Genomic DNA, 25,170 nt, shown 5'->3' with positions numbered 1-25,170 from the left:
TCTATGCACCAGGAATTGCATGGCGACGACTTTGAATGTCGTGTACAGTTGAGGCTGACGGACATCATTTTGAGCATTTATTGCATTAATATGGTATTTACAGGTAATCACGCTGTAACAGCATGCATTCTCAGAAATGATAAGTTCACAAAGGTACATGTATCATGTTGCAACAACCGAAATAAAATGTTCAAACATAACTACGTTCTGTATTTTAATTTAAAAAACCTACCTGTTACCAACTGTTCGTATAAAACTGTGAGCCATATGTTTGTGACTATTACAGTGCCATCTATCACAAAGCGTACTACACGGATATGTAACAAAAAATGGGGGTTCCTACTTAAAAGAACGCAGTTGATATCCATTTGACCTATGGCAGCGCCATCTAGCGGGCCAACCATAGCACCATCTGGTTTCCCCCTTCAAGCTAGACAAGTTTCGTTCATTGTAGTTTTTTCGTTTGACGCTTATTTCGTGAGATATTTGGCCCGGTCATGATCAATGGACCGCCCTGTGTGTGTGTGTGTGTGTGTGTGTGTGTGTCTATATATATATATATATATATATATATATATATATATATATATATATATATATATAAAATATCTAAAAACAAAGATGATGTGACTTACCAAACGAAAGTGCTGGCACGTCGATAGACACACAAACAAACACAAACATACACACAAAATTCAAGCTTTCGGAACAAACTGTTGCCAAACCCGTCCTTTTTTCCCCCTAAGGTAAGTCTTTCCGCTCCTGGGATTGGAATGACTCCTTACCCTCTCCCCTAAAACCCACATCCTTTCGTCTTTCCCTCTCCTTCCCTCTTTCCTGATGAGGCAACAGTTTGTTGCGAAAGCTTGAATTTTGTGTGTGTGTTTGTGTTTGTTTGTGTGTCTATCGACCTGCCAGCGCTTTCGTTCGGTAAGTCACATCATCTTTGTTTTAGATATATTTTTCCCATGTGGAATGTTTCCCTCTGTTATATATATATATTGGCCTTTACAAATGTCTGCTCGTGTCTGTGTATGTGCGGATGGATATGTGTGTGTGTACGAGTGTATACCTGTCCTTTTTTCCCCCAAGGTAAGTCTTTCCGCTCCCGGGATTGGAATGACTCCTTACCCTCTCCCTTAAAACCCACATCCTTTCATCTTTCCCTCTCTTTCCCTCTTTCCTGACGAAGCAACCGTTGGTTGCGAAAGCTAGAATTTTGTGTGTATCTTTGTGTGTCTGTCGACCTGCCAGCACTTTCATTTGGTAAGTCACATCATCTTTGTATATATATATATATATATATATATATATATATATATATATATATATATATATATATATATATATATATATATATAGAGGGAAACAGTTTGTTGCGAAAGCTTGAATTTTGTGTGTATGTTTGTGTTCGTTTGTGTGTCTGTCGACCTGCCAGCACTTTCATTTGGTAAGTCACAACATCTTTGATGTGACTTACCAAACGAAAGTGCTGGCAGGTCAATAGACACACAAACAAACACAAACATGCACACAAAATTCAAGCTTTCGCAACAAACTGTTGCCTCATCAGGAAAGAGGGAAGGAGAGGGAAAGACGAAAGGATGTGGGTTTTAAGGGAAAATGTCTGCTTGTGTCTGTGTATGTGCGGATGGATATGTGTGTGTGTGCGAGTGTATACCTGTCCTTTTTTCCCCCTAAGGTAAGTCTTTCTGCTCCTGGGATTGGTATGACTCCTTGTCTGCTTGTGTCTGTGTATGTGCGGATGGATATGTGTGTGTGTGCGAGTGTATACCTGTCCTTTTTTCCCCCTAAGGTAAGTCTTTCTGCTCCTGGGATTGGTATGACTCCTTACCCTCTCCCTTAAAACCCACATCCTTTCGTCTTTCCCTCTCCTTCCCTCTTTCTTGATGAAGCAACAGTTTGTTGCGAAAGCTTGAATTTCGTGTGTATGTTTTTGTTTGTTTGTGTGTCTATCGACCTGCCAGCACTTTCGTTCGGTAAGTCACATCATCTGTGTTTTTAGATATATTTTTCCCACGTGGAATGTTTCCCTCTATCAGTAACATTACCAGATGCCAAGTTCGTTTTGTTTGCCGATGATACAAACATTGCAATAAATAGCAAATAAAGGCCTTGACAAATGTCTGCTTGTGTCTGTGTATGTGCAGATGGATGTGTGTGTGTGTGTGTGCGAGTGTATACCTGTCCCTTTTCCCCCCAAGGTAAGTCTTTCCGCTCCTGGAATTGGAATGACTCCTTACCGTCTCCCTTAAAACCCACATCCTTTCGTCTTTCCCTCTCTTTCCCTCTTTCCTGATGAAGCAACGATGGGTTGCGAAAGCTTGAAATTTGTGTGTGTGTTTGTGTTTGTTATTGTTTCTATCAATGTACCAACGCTTTCATTTGGTAAATTACAGAATCTTTGTGAAACATTCCATATGGGGAAAAAATATAACTTCTGCACAATTTCTACAATTTAACTTCTGCACCAGTTCAGTGTAGTAATGTGTTAATTGTAATTAAGTATTTAGTAGTTGTATTACACATTTATTACCTTATAAATAAATAAAAAACTTTTTTATTTTAAATTCAATGCATTAGTATTTGTAAAATGATTCTTTCATATAGCGTTCATTAAAAAATGGTGACCAAGCCACTTGGGACTTGTGGAATGGTACATTAGCTTATTTTTTTGAGTTGTAAATATTTGTCATGTATTGTTGTTTTTCTGACATGTTCTACATCCTGGAGGACCTCCTCACTATGGATCAATCAGAATGAAAATAAATCTAATCTTATCTAATCTAATCTGACAACTGCAATGTCCACAGGATTTCACACATTTGTCCAGATTTGAAGAACATTCAGGAGCTCTATTGCACATCAACTTCCGTATTAAATCACCCAATCTTATTTGCAGAGAAAATGTCTGGGATTATTTGTAATCATGGGAAAAATGTAAAATCAACATCCCTGCAGTTTGGTTGCTTTACAGGGTTTAATCGACACTGAGTGATGGACTATGCATAAATCTGTAATCGTCATAGGTTTCATTCATCTATAATTTTTATTTAATTCTCTCAGTTGCACATCTTTTTTAATGTAATTACTGGTTTTGGCCTTATGTTAGCCATATTCATACTCTACAATAGAAGTAAAAGAATTGTAGAGTCTGAAGAAGGCTGTTGCAGAGCTGAAACTGTTAATTCTATTCAAAAAGCTGTGAGATCAAGATAATTAAATGAAAATTATATACATCATTGTCCTCTTCATGTGGTCATTTTATGCCAAGTTCTGTTTAACTCATTTATGTTAGCGAGAAATTTTTTTTATATATTTGCGAACTTATATTAATTACTTTCAGGAAGAAGCAGAGGAAGAAGAAGAAGAGGAAGAAGTAGAACCAGAAGTAGGACCTCCAATGTTCACACCCCTTTCAGAGGATGCGGCATTAGAAACTATGCCTGCTTGGAGTGTTCGAATAGGATCTCAAATTGTTAAAGATACAGCCATTGCCTTTGTTCGTTCAAATTTATGGCCTGGTGCATTTGCTTTTGCAGCAGGCAGGTAAGTTTGTACCTGTTACCTGTATTATTCAAGTAGCAAGTGAATCTCTTAGAGATCCATTTTACCACCAAAGTATCCGTGGACTCCGTATAGATCCTGTACAGAAGTAGAGTCTGAAATTTTTGTCAGTGCAATTAATTCAGTTTCAGTTAATGCATCATATGAACTTTTAGGAAAGTGCTACAGATAATTAAAAGTACTGCATTATCCATAATTCATTCATATTAATAGTCTTGTCTTTAGCCTTCATCATTAGCCTTCACAATGTGAATGTACAGTTTTTTTCTTATTTGTATTGTTGTTATTTGAAACAGATTTTATTATTTTGGTATTTTTATTTTCCATGTATAATTTTTGTGATATTTAGAACTGACAATGTGAGACATTCCCTTAGACTTTAGGAAAAGAATTGAAGAAGTAAGTTTGAAGCAGAACAGAAATTTCTAGGTTGTTATGTAAGTGGCAGAAAGAACAGCATCAGTAAATGGCATAACAAGTGTTTGCATAATTCCGAATGAGAACACCAACACAGTGACAGAGATACTATTCTTAGGATGGAATAGAAGCTCACTCTAGCCACTGATGTACAGTATTATATGCCCACATCACAAGCTGATGACAACAAAATAAGGAGAAACTATGAAGAAATACTTGAATAAGAAGACATAAAGACTGTGTAGATGGGGGTGAGCATTTCGGCACTTACTAAAAGGTTCTGTCTGAATAATATTTATATTATGTTTTACATTTCACACATTACTAGTCATGGTACTTATAATCTAAAATATGTCAAAACGAAATTAAATTTATTTTTACAATCTGAGTTGCAAATAATACACAAAACATAAAAATAATAGTTCATATACTTTCACATCTTAACAAAAGGAACAAAAATCTCATTACGTGTGGGGATCTTAATATTAACTTCCTGAAAGAATCAAAACAAAAATACTGATCTTTTGAAACTCCTTTTAACTTTTAATTTAAAGCTTAAAATAGAAGCAGCAACACGAATAACAGCGACATCAGTGTCAACCATTGACCAAATATTTACAAATATGCCATGTAAATACAATACACAGACTATCAGTACAGGCCTTGGGCATCACAACACACAAATAATTTCTGTAGAACTAAAAAATCATTGGCAACTCTCGAAACAATCTGTGTGAGCTGTTGCTAGGAGCTACAGTGTACAAAATATAAATTCATTTCTGAAGTTTACAACATTTCAGGCACAAATGAAAAGTTTGATGCTTTCAGTAACATCTCATGCTTGTACTTTGAACTATTTCCTCCCCCCCTCCCTCCCTCCCCCCTCCCCCCCCCCCCAAAAAAAAGAGAAGAGATAATACAGAATACACTCCAGGCATACCAATATCGCTTAAGAAAAAGAGATTTGTATATGAACTGTATGTGAAACAGTTCATAATTACAATACACAACAGAAAATGGAACTTCATAGTGAACATGCAAAAAATTCAACTTAGATAAGATGGGCCCCTACTAGCAGGGAAAAAACTTTACAACAAGTTACCACACCACATTAAGACACAAAAAAATTTAAGAGATTGTAAATGGCTCAAAAATGTGTCTTTTAAATAACCTATATTGCAGTGTTGATGAATATATACAATCTTAAGCTATATAGAAGCTAGTTAAGCTATCTGCTTTTTAAAATCCGGATGAGATCCTGTAGAATAATTCAGTTAGTAATATAATCAGTGTTCATTCATTTCATATAAATTGTAAATATTTTCTAGTTTTTATATTTGTGTCATTTTTACAAATACAGAAGCTGTTAACTAAATTCATGAAGATAAAACGAAGACTATAAATATTACTCTGCTTTTTAATTAATAAGAGTAATTCTTGTTAATTCACAAGAAAAGTTCCATGATTTAATGTGAACTTTTTTTCCTTTAAAGAAAATTGAAGGCTATGATCAACACAATGATATAACAATCCTTTTGCCTTTTAACTACAAAATTGATATAAGTTTATGATAAGTTCATGAGAAGAGCATAAAGACAGTAATCTGTATGTATATATTTGCTTACAGTTATGTGTATGTAATCTTATTTAGTAGATATTTACTCCTGCTTGTTGCATTAAGAAGTTCAATTATCCAAAGTTTTTAATTAACAAGGTTTTTGTGAAAATTATTCACACTGTTTGAATCAACAACTTAAAAATAAGATTCTGAACAATAAAGTTAATCCTAATCAATGTTTTTAAATATTTATGCATCGTTATACATACATTACGGACGCAACTGTATCTAAATGTCATAATGGATGTAGAAAAAAATTAATTCCTAGTAGGGATGCAATGAGAGCAAATGGAAGCTCCCAGAGTTCTCTATTTTAAGTGCAGGAGCATTTGAAGCCGTAAAAGGAAAATTGAATTATCTTATATAACAGTAAATATGCTTTAGTTGTGACAATAAAACAAATTCCTGTCAAGACCGTTTAAGAAAAGTGCACTGTTTCCTACTTGGTGTTTAATGGAGTATAATTATTCTTGGCTGGGGCACTTAGTGTAACATTCTGTAATGAACTAATGGATATTGTTATTATGTCACAAGTTTATTAATGCTCAATGTTACACCGAACATAGTGGAACTGCATGGACATAGGTGCCTTCTAACAACTCTGGGAGACAAGGTCATTACAGGGCATTGTTAATGTAACTGCAGCATGTGACTGTAACCACATGCAGTAAGATGTTGACATGCAGGATGGTAGTTATGATTGTTTTAGTGGTCTGTTTTATCATTTCTGTACGTAGCTACACATTGACATTTTTGTGAAATGATGAGAGGAGACAACCTGAATTTATGTGATAAATATAAATATTTACAACAAGTAACCACACAAAATCAATTTAAGAGATTTTAAAATGGCTCTAAAAATGTATCTTTTAAATAAATTATATATTGTAGTCTTGATGAATATGTACAGTTCCCTTTGATAATGTATGTATAAAATATGCATAAATATTGAAAAACATTGACTAGGATGAACTTCATTTAGAATTATTGTTCAGTCTCACTTTTAATTTGTTAATTCTCATAGTGCATATAATTTTCATGAAAACCTAGTTAATTAAAAAGTATGGATAATTGAACTTCTTAACACAGGAAGCAGGACTAAATTCCTACTAAATAAGTGCACATACACAAAACTTTAAGCAAATATATACATACAGATTACCGTCTTCATGCTCTTCTCGTGAACTTGTATCAGTTTTGTAGTTAAAAGGCAAGAAGATTTTTATATTATTGTGTCGATCATAACTTACAATTTTTTTACGGAAACAAATTCACATTAAATCGTGAAACTTTTCTTATGAAATAACAAGAAGTACTCTTATAAATTAAAAAGCAGAGTAATATTTATAGTAAAATAATTGACAGATCATACTGATACCACCTGTTAGAAAGACTGACATTCCAGTTTCCCAGTAAAGTGTTTCGATTTATTTGAAATGAATTAAGTTATAAGACACTTGACATTAAAGTTGGTGACAAGCTGCATTTTCCACTGCAGATTTTGCCTCTGTGATTGTTAGATTCTGATCTTTGTCTTTTTTCTTTCGTTGACCCAATTTTTATACACACTTCACTAATTGGTTAAGCCATTAATTAAGAATATTCTATAATTTACCATAATTTTCAATGTGGCACTTACATTCCTAAGTGGTGTATGCCCAATGAAGATACATAAAATGGTTTCATAAACTTTTTTAATTTACTAATTCACAACATGTTTCATTAACCAAATTGTTGTTAATATTTATAGTCCACCCAAAGTAGCAAAATATAACCTAGCCATTTTTTCAAATGATTATGTAGTTTACAAGCTTCCAAAATTTTCATATGCCAGTCTTTATAAGGCTCACCTTACTGCTCAGTAGACTGAAATAGTCAGTCCCAGGCAAGCCATTAAACATAAAATCTGCGACCAGCTAGTACTCGCTGAACACCTATGCAAGATCTCCCAGCTTGTCTGGTTTGTGTTAAAGTTGAGTTTTGAGTTCACAGTAATGTTTACTTCCATGCAGAAAAGTTGCAGCTCACTATTAACGTGTTGTCACTCATAGAGCTATTTGTGAAGTTCATATTTGACATTTCTATTGGAATCATTTGATTATGTATATATGATGAGCATATATACATGGATTACCTTATGTACTTTTAATGGGTAGTGACTGTGTTAATTCTTTTGGATTGATGGATGTTGTTTACTTCAGAACTGATATCGTGTTGTATGCACTAGATGTTAATCATCTTGGTGAAATTCAAAAACTCAAGTGTGCATACTATTTACATAAGCTACAGCCACTGTGATCTGCTAATATTGTGTTTAAAAAGGACTATGTCTTCAATTGGTGATTATGCTGTTCATGCTATGTCTGTATATACTGAAGAGGACAGGCATAGGTACCTTCTTGGATAAAAATGTGATGTGGAACTTGATCTGGTCATCGCAGTGTTTTTGATGGTAATAAATGTGGGAAAAAGGCATCTTACTTGAGGGTATGTGTAATGTGAACCATTTTCACAATTACTGGAAATAAATTTACAGATATTCTATAATATGTTTATTATTGAGACTCTGAGAGTTTAATGGATAATGCAAGTAGGTGAGGCACACACTGAAGTTTTTAGTAAAAAGGTAATTTGAATATCATAGCAAAAGAGAGGACTGTAGAAAGAATTTCTGTTTAATAGGGGTTGAGGAGAAGAAATAAGAGGGGAGTCTTTTATAATCCTGCACTAAGTTTCTTCTGATTGTAGCAAGCATACATTACCCAAACCATGCAAGATGAATGTATACTTGGGAAAGAGTAGGACTTGCACAACAGTATCAGCTTGAGCACACCATCATTAGACAAATAGATACAAACCATTTCTAGATGCAAATCACTCCAAGAAGTGGGCATAGGCACATATTGTAGCTTAGTAATGATGAACAGTAGACTGAAATACAAGAAGATGTAAGAAAGTAGTATACAGTGAAGTGAATTGAAAGTTTAGAACAGATGAAATTGAAGTGAGAACTCTATGAGTCTTCAACCAGTTGGCAAAGTTAGAGGCATTTAGTGTAGCCCTCTCCCCACTGCAATCAATGGTATCATGACTGCAGTGGTGCCCATGGTCTCACTATTGCAATATGCAGAAAACCATTGTCTGTATATAGTTCTACATCATTGCACTCCATGAGGTACTGAATTCAGGAGGCCATACAGAAAGTAGAAGTCATGAATGTTGATTTTCTGCACCAAAAACTTGTGTCACACACTTTTGTTGACTCATGAGTGTGCATCCATAACAGAACTTTATGTCAGTAACCAGTTACTAGCAGTCATTGAAAATTTCAGATTTTTGGGGCTTTTATTTTACAGTAAATCAGCATCATTACCATTTATGTCATCAAAGGCATCTTGCATGATGAAACTTAATCCTTCAGAGTTGTCAGTAGAATCTCATAGGGTGCAATCCACACAGTCATTCTGCAATTCTACAAATCTTTCATCCTATCCAACCTGAACTATGGATGTATTGACTGTGGGTCATCACCACAATCAGTACTGAGCTTGTTAGACCCAGTCCACCACAGTGGTGTGCGGTTGGCAACTGGAGTTTTCCATACAGAAACTGTCATCACACCACTATGGGTTAGACACCAGCAACTCTTGGCAAACTTTGCCATCATAATCTATCAGATGCCTACCTGTCGGTGTTACTCAGCTCTGTGTCACAACAAACATTTCAGACTATTTATGAATCACTCAAAAATAGATAGGCCAGCTGGGGTACAATCAGAGGCTCTGTGTAATGACCAACACCTGCCCCTCTTATCTGTGTACATAGAGTCCCCTCTTGACACCCCTTTAGTGTGTACCCAGTCTTGTGATTTGGATGAACATCTTCCATGTGTAAGGAAAATACAGACAGATGCCCATTCCATTCAGTTCTCCATGGTTCAAGAATCATAAAAGAAGGTTATATACATGGAAGAATCCTGGTGATACTAAAACGTATCAGATAGATTGAACCATGGACCATGGACCTTGCCGCTGGTGGGGAGGCTTGCGTGCCGCAGCGATACAGATGGCCATACCGTAGGTGCAACCACAACGGAGAGGCCAGACAAACATGTGGATCCTGAAGAGGGGCAGCAGCCTTTTCAGTAGTTGCAGGGGCAACAGTCTGGATGCTTGACTGATCTGGCCTTGTAACATTGACCAAAACGGCCTTGCTGTGCTGGTACTGCGAACGGCTGAAAGCAAGGGGAAACTACAGCCGTAATTTTTCCCGAGGACATGCAGCTTTACTGTATGATTAAATGATGATGGCATCCTCTTGGGTAAAATATTCCGGAGGTAAAATAGTCCCCCATTCGGATCTCCGGGCAGGGACTACTGAAGAGGACGTCATTATCAGGAGAAAGAAAACTGGCATTCTACGGATCGGAGCGTGGAATGTCAGATCCCTTAATCGGGCAGGTAGGTTAGAAAATTTAAAAAGGGAAATGGATAGGTTAAAGTTAGATATAGTGGGAATTAGTGAAGTTCGGTGGCAGGAGGAACAAGACTTTTGGTCAGGTGATGACAGGGTTATAAATACAAAATCAAATAGGGGTAATGCAGGAGTAGGTTTAATAATGAATAAAAAAATAGGAGTGCGGGTTAGCTACTACAAACAGCATAGTGAACGCATTATTGTGGCCAAGATAGACACAAAGCCCATGCCTACCACAGTAGTACAAGTTTATATGCCAACTAGCTCTGCAGATGATGAAGAAATTGATGAAATGTATGACGAGATAAAAGAAATTATTCAGGTAGTGAAGGGAGACGAAAATTTAATAGTCATGGGTGACTGGAATTCATCAATAGGAAAAGGGAGAGAAGGAAACATAGTAGGTGAATATGGATTGGGGGGAAGAAATGAAAGAGGAAGCCGCCTTGTAGAATTTTGCACAGAGCACAACTTAATCATAGCTAACACTTGGTTCAAGAATCATAAAAGAAGGTTGTATACCTGGAAGAATCCTTGAGATACTAAAAGGTATCAGATAGGTTATATAATGGTAAGAGAGAGATTTAGGAACCAGGTTTTAAATTGTAAGACATTTCCAGGGGCAGATGTGGATTCTGACCACAATATATTGGTTATGAACTGCAGATTGAAACTGAAGAAACTGCGAAAAGTTGGGAATTTAAGGAGATGGGACCTGGATAAGCTGAAAGAACCAGAGGTTGTAGAGAATTTCAGGGAGAGCATAAGGGAACAATTGACAGGAATGGGGGAAAGAAATACAGTAGAAGAAGAATGGGTAGCTCTGAGGGATGAAGTAGTGAAGGCAGCAGAGGATCAAGTAGGTAAAAAGACGAGGGCTAATAGAAATCCTTGGGTAACAGAAGAAATATTGAATTTAATTGATGACAGGAGAAAATACAAAAATGCAGTAAATGAAGCAGGCAAAAAGGAATACAAACGTCTCAAAAATGAGATTGACAGGAAGTGCAAAATGGCTAAGCAGGGATGGCTAGAGGACAAATGTAAGGATGTAGAGGCTTGTCTCACTAGGGGTAAGATAGATACAGGAAAGTTAAAGAGACCTTTGGAGAGAAGAGAACCACTTGTATGAATATCAAGAGCTCAGATGGCAACCCAGTTCTAAGCAAAGAAGGGAAGGCAGAAAGGTGGAAGGAGTATATAGAGGGCGATGTACTTGAGGACAATATTATAGAAATGGAAGAGGATGTAGATGAAGATGAAATGGGAGATACGATACTGCGTGAAGAGTTTGACAGAGCACTGAAAGACCTGAGCCAAAACAAGGCCCCAGGAGTAGACAACGTTCCATTAGAACTACTGATGGCCTTGGAAGAGCCAGTCCTGACAAAACTCTACCATCTGGTGAGCAAGATGTATGAGACAGGCGAAATACCCTCAGACTTCAAGAAGAATATAATAATTCCAATCCCAAAGAAAGCAGGTGTTGACAGATGTGAAAATTACCGAACTATCAGTTTAATAAGTCACAGCTGCAAAATACTAACGTGAATTCTGTACAGACGAATGGAAAAACTTGTAGAAGCCGACCTCGGGGAAGATCAGTTTGGTTTCCGTAGAAATATTGGAACACGTGAGGCAATACTGACCTTACGACTTATCTTAGAAGAAAGATTAAGGAAAGGCAAACCTACGTTTCTAGCATTTGTAGACTTAGAGAAAGCTTTTTACAATGTTGACTGGAATACTCTCTTTCAAATTCTAAAGGTGGCAGGGGTAAAATACAGGGAGCGAAAGGCTATTTACAATTTGTACAGAAAGCAGATGGCAGTTATAAGAGTCGAGGGGCATGAAAGGGAAGCAGTGGTTGGGAAGGGAGTGAGACAGGGTTGTAGCCTCTCCCCAATGTTATTCAATCTGTATATTGACGAAGCAGTCAAGGAAACAAAAGAAAAGTTCGGAGTAGGTATTAGAATCCATGGAGAAGAAATAAAAACTTAGAGGTTCGCCGATGACACCGTAATTCTGTCAGAGACAGCAAAGGACTTGGAAGAGCAGTTGAATGGAATGGACAGTGTCTTGAAAGGAGGATATAAGATGAACATTAACAAAAGCAAAATGGGGATAATGGAATGTAGTCGAATTAAGTTGGGTGATGCTGAGGGAATTAGATTAGGAAATGAGACACTTAAAGTAGTAAAGGAGTTTTGCTATCTGGGGAGCAAAATAACTGATGATGGTCGAAGTAGAGAAGATATAAAATGTAGAATGGCAATGGCAAGGAAAGCCTTTCTGAAGAAGAGAAATTTGTTAACATCGAGTATAGATTTAAGTGTCAGGAAGTCGTTCCTGAAAGTATTTGTATGGAGTGTAGCCATGTATGGAAGTGAAACATGGACAATAAATAGTTTGGACAGGAAGAGAATAGAAGCTTTCGAAATGTGGTGCTACAGAAGAATGCTGAAGATTAGATGGGTAGATCACATAACTAATGATGAGGTATTGAAAAGAATTGTGGAGAAGACGAGTTTGTGGCACAACTTGACGAGAAGAAGGTACCGGTTGGTAGGACATGTTCTGAGGCATCAAGAGATCACAAATTTAGCATTGGAGGGCAACGTGGAGGGTAAAAATCATAGAGGGAGACCAACAGATGAATACACTAGGCAGATTCAGAAGGATGTAGGTTGCAGTAGGTACTGGGAGATGAAGAAACTTGCACAGGATAGGGTAGCATGGAAAGCTGCATCAAACCAGTCACAGGACTGAAGACTACAACAACAACAACTCCAAAACCACTCCAATTTGAAATGCATCTACACAGACAGATTGAAAGTCAATAACTGTGTCAGTTGTGCTTTGCTGCACACAAGGAGGCATGAGAAGCATTCTCTGCTGAGCACATGCAGTGTATGTACTGGAAAATTTATGGTCCTATTACAGGCACTGCAAAACATAACTCTTGCAGCAGAGAACTTCCTGGTTTTTAGTGGCTCTATTGGCTGCATACTAGGAATATCTCAGTACCACCACTAGAAACATTTCAATCACTAACATCTGAGAACTATTAGTTGACATCCACAGTCTCAGAACCAGTTAACATTCATCTGGACAGGGAGTAATGTGGGCAATTCACGAAATTAGTCCCTTAAAATTTAGATAAAGAAGATACCACAGGACACAAATTTGAACCTGAAGCCCTACAGTGTCAAATTCTAAAACTTGAAGTATGGAATGGTTGGATACCACAGTCCTCAGCAAGCTGAGGGCAATCGAGGGGACCACCAAGGCAAGGCTTACTTCTCTCCAAACCGTTCAGAGACCTGCCATCAGACTGTGCTGACTAGATATTGATCGTAACAGACTTCTACATTGAGAGCACTGCCCCCACTGCAGTCGTGGTAATCATCTGATAACAGCCAGTAGTCTCTCTGCATGTCCTACTGACTGATCTGAGATGAGCCATCGATATGCCTATCTCATACACCAGATGCTTGTGGTCAGTCAGATAGCCGCTAGCAAAGTCTCAAATTTCCTGATGGAAAGCAGACTTTATAACACAATTTAATGCACCTCAATGGTGGACACGAGGGGAGTACATCATACAGCATTTGCCAAAAGTGGCCTCAGGCTACTTTGTCAACAGAAAGTTTAAGATATTTAGCCCTCTAGCCCATACAGTCTCCATTTTCTCACCCAATTTTATTCACACTGTCTGAAATGACCCTTCTTGGTGAATCCTTCAGTTACTGGCTAAGGTTTTTGCTGTCAGGTTTTATCTCACCTTTAAGAATCTGACTTAAGCTGCTGTCACATTCAGTAGCCACCAGAAAGATCGCGGGAGGTGGACATCGGCACAGCACGTCACGGACGGTAGTTGCCACAAGTAGAGTCCCGTCCACCAAAGGGCACGCGAGAATTCGGTCACGACCTCTGCCAGCGGAACAACAACTACAACAACTCAGGCAGCACGGGCCGTGCCCTATGAGACAGTTCCCGGTCTGCTGTGAAGTGCGACGGAAAACGTGAACCATGTTACTACACAATTGGCGACGAGTAGGGTCGTTCTTTCACGTATTGTGTCATTGTTCCGGGTTCGTAGCTTATCCGCGGCATGGAGGATTTAGTGTGGGTTTTGGTTGAGCAGCAGACGGCGTTGCCTCTCCACGCCGTCTGCTCCAGCGCAGTTCCCTCCTCCCTTTCCCCCGTATGACGAGACGGTGGAGGATTGGGACGTGTATAAACATCGCCTTCAGCAGCATTTCCAGGCGTTTCATGTTGCCGATGCGGAGGTCTGTCGTGCTCATTTCTTGTCTTGGATATCTCCCTCGCTGTATCAAGTTTTGCGGCAGCTAGCGCCATTGCAGGAACCCTCGTCCTTGTCTTTTGACGCATTGTGCTCATTACTGTCTTCATATTATCGCCACCGCACGCATGTTGTGGTGGCTAGGGTCGAGTTCTATCAACGCAAGAAGCAGCCCCATCAGTCTTACCGGGCATGGGCCGCTACCCTGCACGGTCTTAGTCGCAAGTGTCATTTTGTCACGGAGCAGTCGCGAGAGTCGTATGCCCACGTTATGGTACGCGACGTCATTGTTCGTTCGGCCCCTGATAGGGTGGTCCAGCAATGGGCCCTGGAGTTAGAAGACCCTTCCCTTGAGGAAGTCCTGTCCATTGCTCAATCGTATGAAGTCTCTCATGCCGCAGGTCAACAGTTGGAAGCGTTGTGCGACGTTGCGGCGGTTGAGGGCGGCGCGGCCGCAGCCGCGTCCACTGTGTCCGGGGTGGACGACGTGCGAGCGGTACAATCCGGCTGTTGCGGCCACTCCCGCACGGCGCGTAAACAGAGTTCCGGCCGCCGGCCCCTGTTACTGTCCTGTGCATCGTGCTGTATACATCATGATTGGTCAGAGTGCCCCCAGCATTGGGCCGTTTGTCGCAAATGTAATAAAAAAGGACACATTGCTAAAGTTTGCCGCTCGGCCTCAAAAGAATTGAAGGAAGCAGTTACAGAGGACATGGACGTTGACAGGAAGTTTCATCGGGTCAGGCTCCCGACGCATCGGCACACAAACTCTTTATCGAGGTGTCGGTTTGGTAGTGCCGACTACAACTGCAAGTAGATACGGGTGCAGCAGTTTCTTTGTTGAATGCACAAACTTACTTCGCCCTTGGGTCACCCCCGTTGGCACCAGTTTACCGGCATCTACACGGTTATGGTAAACAGTTCATTCCCCTACTGGGTCAATTCACCACCAACGTGACTTACAAATCAGTCACTCAGCCTATTACTTTTATTGTTGTCAGTGATGCGAGCTCCGCTAACCTTTTTGGCTTGGATGCCTTTCAAGCTTTTGGTTTTTCAATCACTGACACCATACAGTTGGTCTCTGAAGACGTTCCCTATCAGCCATTAGAATCTTTGATCTCTGACTGTCTGGATATCTTTGAGGAGGGCCTGGGGCGTGTTTCAGACTTTGAAGCTCACTTAACATTGAAGGCGTCGGTTCACCCGCGTTTTCTATGCACGAGGCAGATCCCCTTGGCTCTCCGCCCTCAGGTAAAAGAAGAGCTAGACCGGCTGACAGCCCTAGGGGTCGTTCTTCCCATTTCTTCTAGTGAGTGGACTTCACCCTTCGTTATTGTCAGGAAACCCTCGGGAAAATTACATCTTTGTGGCGATTTCAAGGCCACCATTCATTCCCAATTGGTTGTGGACACCTATCCTTTGCCTCGTGCTGATGAATTGTTCTCCACTGTGGCGGGAGGCCAATATTTTTCGAAAATCGATCTTTCGGAGGCTTATCATCAGATACCTCTTGGTGAAGACTCCAAACGGCTGGCGGTTGTCAACACCCCATTTGGCCTTTACCAATACCAGCGGTTGGCCTTCGGAATATCCAGTGCCCCAGCGATATTCCAGCGTTATCTTGAGCACATCACGTCGACAATCCCTCATTGTATTAATTACCTGGACGACATAATTGTCACGGGCCGCAGCACGAAGGAACACTTGCACAACCTTCGCACCCTCTTTCTCAAATTCAGGTCCGTAGGCTTGCGATGCAACCTGCATAAGTCAAACTTCTTCCAATCGTCCATTGAGTATGTGGGCTACACAATCTCTCAGCACAGCGTCCAGCCGCTAGGAAATTTGGTCCAAGTTATCGTTGACCTACCACAGCCCACTTCGCTGAAGGGCTTACAAGCTTTTTTATGCAAGATTGCCTACCACCGGTTCATTCCCTGGGCTTCCACCATCGCCCACACCCTGTACTGCCTTCTGCGCAAGGGTGTTCCTTTTGATTGGTCACCTGCATGCGAGCGAGCGTTCACCTTGTTGAAGGGCCTCCTCACATCAGCGACTTGTTTGGCTACTTTTGACCCCCATTAGCTGTTGGTCCTGGCTACGAATGCTTCACAGTTTGGGGTGGGGGCCGACCTGGTCCATTGCAACATGGATGGTTCCGAGCAGCCACTGGCGTTTGCATCTAAAACTCTTAGTCCCGCACAGGCCCATTACTCCCAGGTGGAAAAAGAGGCTTTGGCCATTGTCTACGCTGTTACCTAGTTTCACCCTTTCTTGTATGGCATGGAGTTTCAGTTAATCACTGACCATAAGCCGTTAATACTGTTATTTGGCCCCGCCTCTCAGATTCTGGATAGGGCAGTCCACAGACTACAGCGCTGGGCCTTGTTCCTGTCTAAGTACCATTATGACATTCATTTTCACCCTACCGGACAGCATGCCAACGCAAACGCTCTTTCCCGTTTTCCGGTGGGCCCGGATCCTAAGTTCGATCGTGAAGAGATTATGTGTTTTCATTTGGATGTGGCATCCCGCCAAGCGGTTGATGGCTTTCCGATCACTAGTTCTAGAGTCGCCAGGGAAACGGCAGCTGACCCGGTTCTCCGGCAAGTAGTTTGCCTTATTCAGCACGTGTGGTCATCCCGACCTCCAGGCTGGGCCTCGGACCCTCTTCGTAATTATTTTGTTCTATGAGACCGCCTCTCCATGTTGGAAGGAGTTCTCCTTCTGGTCACCGATGATACAGCTCCTCGTGTGGTTGTTCCTGCAAGTTTGCATAGGGAAGTCCTCACGTTATTACATGAGGGGCACTGGGGTGTTTCCCGTACCAAAACCTTGGCTCGCAGACATGTGTACTGGACCAGTATTGACAGAGAAATTGAGCACTTGGTGGCTGCCTGTTCCCAGTGTGCGAGCCAACAGGCATCTCCCAGGTCAGCGTTCTCTTCATGGCCGCCTGCAATCCAGGCATGGGAATGTGTTCACATCAATTTTGTGGGCCCGTTTCTCAATGGCTTTTGGCTCATTGTCATTGATGCTTATTCCCGATTTCCATATGTGGTTCACTGCTCCTCAACCACTTCAGAAGTTGCAATCCAGGCACTAGCAAAAATCTTTTCTGTGGGAGGTCTGCCAGTCACCCTGGTCTCGGACAATGGACCTCAGTTTATTTCGCAGACCTTCCAGGATTTTTGTAGGCGCTTCGGTATTCGGCACGTTTGCTCTCCCCCCTTTCATCCACAATCGAATGGGAAGCCGAGTGCATGCTGTTCTATGAGACCTTGCAATAGTTGCTCTAAAGTAGCCATGGAAACATGTGGGTCAACGATGGAAAAGAAAAATCCCATCCTCGTCGCCAATTGTTATAACTTCAAGTTGAACAAATATATTTCAAGGAAGACGCAATACATGAAAGTCACAGATCAAGTAAACAGAGTAAGATGTGTGTACACTTTAACAGTCAAATCATAACTGAGTCCGAGTCTAGTGGTTGCTGGCTGGCTGGCCGCTTAGGTGGCGCTGCTGCTGCACGGCTGGCAGACAGTGCCGCATGTAGAGGACGCACGTAAGTGCGTGGCGGCACTTTGAAAGATCGGCGAATCACAACACATCCATCTGTTGTAGAATCCTAGAACACATCTGACCTCAAACACAATGAAGTATCCTGAACAGAATGATCATATTCCAAAAACACTGCACATCTGAAACATGACTTTTCTTGTGTGACATCCTGAAGGTCATGGAGCCATATGAATAAATCTGAAGCACAAGCTTGGAAGATAAAGGTAGAAGTCAGAGCATTTACTTGCAAGCAAAAGTAAGAAGTGAAGCTTTTGCTTCATGCAGTATGAGTAACCTTTAACTTTTCCTCCTTTTCCCTTGCACTTTCTTTGTTCTATGTGAGCGCATGTGATGTAAATTAAAGGTCTCCTCATCTGATTTCAGATGAACACTCGATATGTGCAGAAAGCACAACAGTGTTCTTAAGTGTGGCTTTAGAAACCTATCCTGAATTATTAGTCCTCAATTATTAGAGAAATCATAACTTCCGGAAGCAACCAACTCCTTGTCTACAGCAAGTTCATGTTACAGGCCACTATACTTGAAGAGAGCAAAACATTGACCAGAAACAGCTGAGACAAAGGTGCTCAGTACCATAGACTTACACAGGCAAACATGCAAATGGAAAGAGAAACTATGATAATTAAATTATCTTTGCATTATTCTTTAGCACAAACATGAACTACGAAAATAGTGCTAAAGAGGAGGAAAATGAAAATAGTTTTAATGTATATATACTGTTCTTTAGAACTTGGTACCAATAGCTTGTAGTAGATGATGAATAATTTTGTATGTTTTCATAAATAAAATAATTCAGAATCCTGCATTTTGTATTAGAGCTGTAATTTGTTGCTTTCTTCCTGTCCTCTCTAAAGAGTTTCCCTCTCAATTACAGGTTCCTCTCCATTCTCACCATCATCATGGAAATGCTGTGCAGTATCTTGAAAATCTTCATACTGCATACTGTAGATGATTTGTAACATTATACAGTACAAAGCAGCAAGCTATAGTTGTTGGAACATTTGATAATGAAACTCTACACATAAACCTCAAAAATAGGAAACCACCTCCTTACCTGACCAAAACAACACTCTGTCATGCCCCTCTTTTTTTTTTTTTTTTAAACAAAGAAATGTGTTGAATGTTTAGTGACTCATCTCTGTGTTGGATTACAATTGGTGGGGAGAGAGAGAGAGAGAGAGAGAGAGAGAGAGAGAGAGAGAGAGAGAGAGAGGTGATCAAGAAGGGCTCTAGGCCATAGCCTTCATCACCCAAAACAACAGTGTTCTTAAAATTCAGTTCACACCTCCCTTGTGACATTTGCCTGCTTTATTTCTTCATTGGTAGTCCATGGTGTTGATGTACTGTTTGTTATACTGGCTGAAAAATGGGTGGTGGAAGTTGAACACTGAATGCTGTAAAAGATGTAGCTGACAATTGCACAATTGTGTTTCTCAGTTCTTTACTTTCACTGTTCACAACCCCCCAATATTACACAATTATATGGCCACTTCACTATTGGTAGATGTTGATAAATCTCATTAATAGGTTGCAGGCAACATCAGCATACCTCTACAATAGTTTGCTGTTGAGCATCTAGAGCAGTAAAAACCTAACCATACAGTTCACAGTTCTTGCAGAATAATACAGTGTGTGTGACACTATTTCACAAATAAATTGAACAGACATTATCATTAATTGTTCTAACACACTGTCTTGGGACAAAAAATTGGTTCTTTATATATCCTCACAATGATAGGCACTGAAACTATATACTGTTCGATGTTTAAGTTATAGAAATTACAGTTAAAACATAACTCATTCAATTAACTGAAACATCAAAAAATTTCTGCTTTTTAACAGTTTCTTCTATCACAAAAGTAATAGGCCATATTATTTGTTTAAATAATGAACTTAACAGATATAGTTATACAAACAATATGTTTGACAAATCTGGTAATTATTTCAGAATTAATTAAGGGCTGGCTTTGCTGATATGATTTTGAATAGAGCCAAATAAATACTTTAAGAATCCTAGTAGTTCTTCTTCCAAATGCTTATAATTATTACACAATTTATATTTGTTTATGAGTCAACAATAGGATCTAAGTCACAAAAGAATTACTGATTTCACCCCATAACAAAAGACATTAACTAGGAACGGTCAAAATAAATAAGGAAATTAATTACACACACAAAACTAAGCACAAAATTAGACCTGGTGCTATATTTCTTAAGACTGAGAGCCAACTTTTCTTGTTTTACAGAAATGCAGATTATACTCATGCATGTTAATGATAATTAGGCAAAAATGAAAATAAAATGAATTTAAGGAGGCAGATGGCAAAACAAGAGAGCAAGTAAAGAATCCCAGCTTGCTTCGTAACACCCTGACACTTGAATGTCTTCACTTTCGATTGTCATGCACTGACCCACATCAGTTAGCCTTAATGCTAGTAAGCCGTTCCCTTCCATTGCATGTAATGTGCACATTTATAGTAGCATAATCCTTTCCATTCCTGTGTTCATCGTCATACTGCATACATCTCAGAATTCACGTGTACATATGGTCAATTACGCCTATAGTACCTGAAAAATTACTTTTTTCTAGCTACTCGTTTTTGCTACAATAACATCATGTGGTGGCAATGGAAATTTGATCAAGTCAGCTTTTTCCATTATCTTCTTACAAACTCTATTCACTGTTTTATTCTCTGTAGTTTGATGAACACCCATTTCTGCTGCTATGGTGGTCTGAAATCCTAGATCAGCTACATACTGAAGGAAAATATTCATCTTCAGTTCTGACAATAGTATTCCATCTCTTCTTTCTCCTGTACCTGGCAGAAAAAGATTCACAGCCTGTTTAACATTTTCTTCGCTGAAACGATAAAGAGTTGTATAATGCTCTCCTAGTGGGCACTGATGTGGCCTGTAGCATTTTTCATGGTGTACGCATGCTTTCTAGTTGAGCTATATCTGCATTCTGGAAACATGAGTCTACTGTTGACCAGCCTTCCCATTTTTGAAGCTATTGCTTGCAGAATGAAGTCAGAGTTTCTCTTTTTCATACAGTTTATCTGATTCTAAAGCCAGAGCTCAAGGCAAAGGAAAAGCTTTTTTCTCCATTTTGTCCCCACAAGCTAAAGCTCTTGCTTCATATTTTATTCAGAAATTACGAAGCTCAAGTTTTGAAATTTGAAGGAAAAGTGTTTGCCAGTGTATTCGTACAGCCCCATTGATATAGGGAGAAATGTAGATACAGTATTTCTTGATTTCCAAAGCGGATTTCACTCAGTATGCTTATTATGCTTACTATGAGAAGTATGATTGTGTGACATTCAAACAAAATTTGTGATGAATTGAGAATTTCTTCATATGGAGAGTGCAGCATGCTCTCTTGGGTGAAAAATCATCAACAAATGTAGAAGTTTTGTCATATGTGTCCCAAAGACGTGTGGTTGGACCTTTTTTGTTCATCCACATGTATAAGAGGCAAGGTCCTGACTGGCTAACTGACTCATCACCACCTGTTCCACACAGCTAACAGTGGAAACTAGGTATTTGGAGAAGGTGTTTGTCTTATGCTGTAGATGTTGTTTAAGAGAGGATTTTTTGAAATTCCACCCCTAAGGGGGAGCGATATGGCTTGAAAGGTTTTTTGAAAATATGTCACTTTTAAGTCAATATTGGAGCTAGATATATGAAAATTGATATTTGGTTTCTTAGTCAGAAGTGAATAAATACGTGTTTCAGCATTTTTGGAAATTTGACACCTATAGTGGTGAAATAGTGGGTGAGCAATTTTTTCGAAAATAAATCATTGTTAAAGAACTGCTATGGTATTGCTGAAGCTACATCTGTGAAAATTGGTGTTTGTCTTCTTGTTTGGAAATAAAATATGTGTTTCATTGTTTTTGGAAATTCAACACCTAAGGGGCTGAAAAGTTTTATGAAAATATTTCATTGTGAAAGCATTTTCACAGCTAAATCTTTGAAAATTGGTGTTTGGCTTCTTGGTTGGAAATGAAAAAATATGTGTTCCACTTGTTTTAGAAATTCAACCCCCGAAGGGGGGGGGGGGGGGTTGAGTAAAAAGGGCCAGAGTGGTTGACTGACTCCTCATCCTCATTGTAGCCCAAACCACTAGTGACAGAAACTTGAAATTTGGAGGTGGTTTGGTTATTATACTGTAGGCAATGTTTAAGAAGGGATTGTTTGAAATTTCACTCCTACAGAAGTGAAATAGAGGATGAAAAGCTCTTTGAAAATATATCACCACTAAGGCAATTTTGAAGCCAGAGCTACAAAAACTAGGTTTTGGTTCCTTAGTCAGAAATAAAAAGAAAATAAGTGTTTTATAATTTTTGGAAATTCAACCATTAAAGGGGTAAAATAGTGAGTGAAAGTATTTTTGAAAATAAATCATTGTTAAAGAATTACTAGGGCATTTTTAAAGCTACATATATGAAAACTGGTATTTGTCTTCTCAGTCATAAGTAAAAAAATACATCGGTGTTATTGGAAATTCGTCCCTCTAAGGGAGTAAAATAGGGGATGAAAAGTTTTATTTCATTATGATTGCATTCTCAGAGCTAAATCCATGAAAGCTTGCATTTAGCATCTCTGCTAGAAATAAAATACTGTTTGTTTCACTCTTTTTGAAAATTCAACCCAAAACAGGGTGAAATAGGGGATGAAAAATTGTTAAGAAATATTTCATTATTTTAAAAAAGTTTTAAAGTAAGTCTATAAAATGGTTATTTCACTTCTCAGTTAGATATAAAGAAATATTTATTAGGGGATGAAAGTTTTTATGGCAATCTCTCTACAAGAAAGCAAAAGGCATGATTAAAAAAAACCTCGGACTTCAGCTACCGGAACTGCTTGGTGGTCAGAATTACCTATGGAAAGTATCATGCTTCTATGGCATGTACTATTTGTGAACAACATAAAAATTCGATTAAGGAAAGATGAAAAACACCTTTGCAGTCCATACAGTCCACACAAATGAAGTAGTGGGTACTAAGCTAGTATTGTATGTTAATGATTTGGCAGACAACATTAATAGTAACCAAAGACTTTTTGCATAATTATGATGCAGTTATCTCTAACGAAATTCTATCAGGAAAAGCTGCACAAATATCCCATCAGACCTTAATATGATTTCAAAATGGTGCAAAGATGCAATTTGTTGTAAGTGGTCAGCAATGAAAAATTCTAAACTTCAGAAAATGCATAAAAGTGTAATCCTATGACTATAACAGTCACAGCTGTTACTAGGCAACTAACACAAATGTATGCGTATAACAGTTTGTGGGGACGTTAACTGGAATGAACACATAGGCTCAATCATAAGTGGCATACTTCAGTTCTTATGCTGCAGAATGATTTATCTAAGCATGTCATTGCAAATATTATATAATTCTGTTGACACCCAGATGAGCAGTGGAAATGTCCTCACTAAATGTCTGTTTTCATACATGTATTACTTACAGAGATATTGGTATCACCTTTGGTTTTTCAAACAGAGCTACCATACTTCTGCCAGTATCGTAGTTCTAAAAAAGGCGAATTCAATGATGTCTCACTCTTCAAAATCTGATTTAGAATTTTGGAGTAATTACAGTATTTAGAACTTACAATTTATCTTCTTGGTAGGAATCAATGCGGGGTCCAAAAACATGATCATGTAAACCCAGCTCACAAGACCCAAAAAGCAGTAGATACAGGCACCTAGGTTGATGCTCTGTTCCTCAACTTCTGGAAGACATTTGATACAGTTCCACAATGCCATTTAATTAACAAAATATTTGTCTATGGATTATCAGACTGACTTCTTAGCAAACAGAACATGTGACCAATAAACAGACACCCCTTATATCAATAAGATATGTCATTCTGAACAGTAATAACTCTAAACAAGGCCCAGGAGTAGACAACATTCCATTAGAACTGCTGATAGTCTTGGGAGAGCCAGCCATGACAAAACTGTACCATCTGGTGGGCAAGTTGTATGAGACAGGTGAAATACTCTCAGACTTCAGGAAGAATATAATAATTCCAATCCCAAAGAAAGCAGGTGTTGACAGGTGTGGAAATTATCGAACTATCAGTTTAATAAGTCATGGCTGCAAAATACTAACACAAATTCTTTACATACAAATAGGAAAACTCGTAGAAGCCAACTTTGGGGAAGATCAGTTTGGATTCTGTTGAAATGTTGGAGCATGTGAGGCAATACTGATCCTACGACTTATCTTAGAAGATAGATTAAGGAAAGGCAAACCTACGTTTATGGAATTAGATTAAGGAAAGGCAAACCTACATTTCTGGAATTTGTAGACTTAGAGAAAGCTTTTCACAGCATTGACTGGAATGCTCTTTCAGATTCTGAAGGTGGCAGGAGTCACATAGAGGAAACGAAAGGCTATTTACAATTTGTACAGAAACCAGATGGCAGTAATTAAGAGTCAAGGGGCATGAAAGGGAAGCAATGGTTGGGAAGGGAGTGAGACAGGGTTGTAGCCTATCCCAAATGTTATTCAATCCTTATACTGAGCAAGCAGTAAAGTAAACAAAAGAAAAATTTGGAGTAGGAATTAAAATCTAGGGAGAAGAAATGAAAACTCTGAGGTTTGCCAATGACACTGTAATTCTGTCAGAGACAACAAAGAACCTGGAAGAGCAGTTGAACGGAATGGACAGTGTCTTGAATGGAGGATATAAGATGATCAATAACAAAAGCAAAATGAGGATAATGAAATGAAGTCGAATTAAATCAGGTGATGATGAGGGAATTAGATTAGGAAATGAGACACATAAAGTAGTGTATGAGTTTTGCTATTCGGGGAGCAAAATAACTGATGATGGTCGAAGTAGAGAGAATATTAAATGTAGACTGGCAATGGCAAGAAAATCATTTCTGAAGATGAAAAATCATCAAATATAGATTTAAATGTCAGGAAGTCTTTCCTGAAAGTATTTGTATGGAGTGTAGCCATGTATGGAAGTCAAACATGGACGATAAATAGTTTAGGCAAGAAGAGAATAGAGGCTTTTGAAATGTGGTGTTACAGAATAATGCTGAAGATTAGATGGATAGATCATGTAACTAATGAGGAGGTACTGAATAGAACTGGGGAGAAGAGGAATTTGTTGCACAACTTGACTAGAAGAAGCAGTTGGTTGGTAGGACATG

The 25,170-nt window shown here is 39.0% G+C and overlaps 1 protein-coding gene across 1 annotated transcript in view; it reads left to right on the top strand.

The window, feature by feature from the left end:
• The window catches only part of LOC126259534 (radial spoke head protein 4 homolog A), a 241,921-nt gene that overhangs the window by 188,183 nt on the left and 28,568 nt on the right, over positions 1 to 25,170 (top strand). The window contains exon 7 of the mRNA XM_049956409.1: positions 3,368 to 3,570. Coding sequence (XP_049812366.1) covers positions 3,368 to 3,570 — 203 coding nt within the window. The remainder of the gene's footprint in view (positions 1 to 3,367; positions 3,571 to 25,170) is intronic.

The sequence above is a fragment of the Schistocerca nitens genome, chromosome 5 (assembly GCF_023898315.1).
Source record: "Schistocerca nitens isolate TAMUIC-IGC-003100 chromosome 5, iqSchNite1.1, whole genome shotgun sequence".
NCBI lineage: Eukaryota > Metazoa > Arthropoda > Insecta > Orthoptera > Acrididae > Schistocerca > Schistocerca nitens.
Note: the sequence above shows the minus strand (reverse complement) of the source record. Positions and strands in the feature narration are given on the sequence as shown.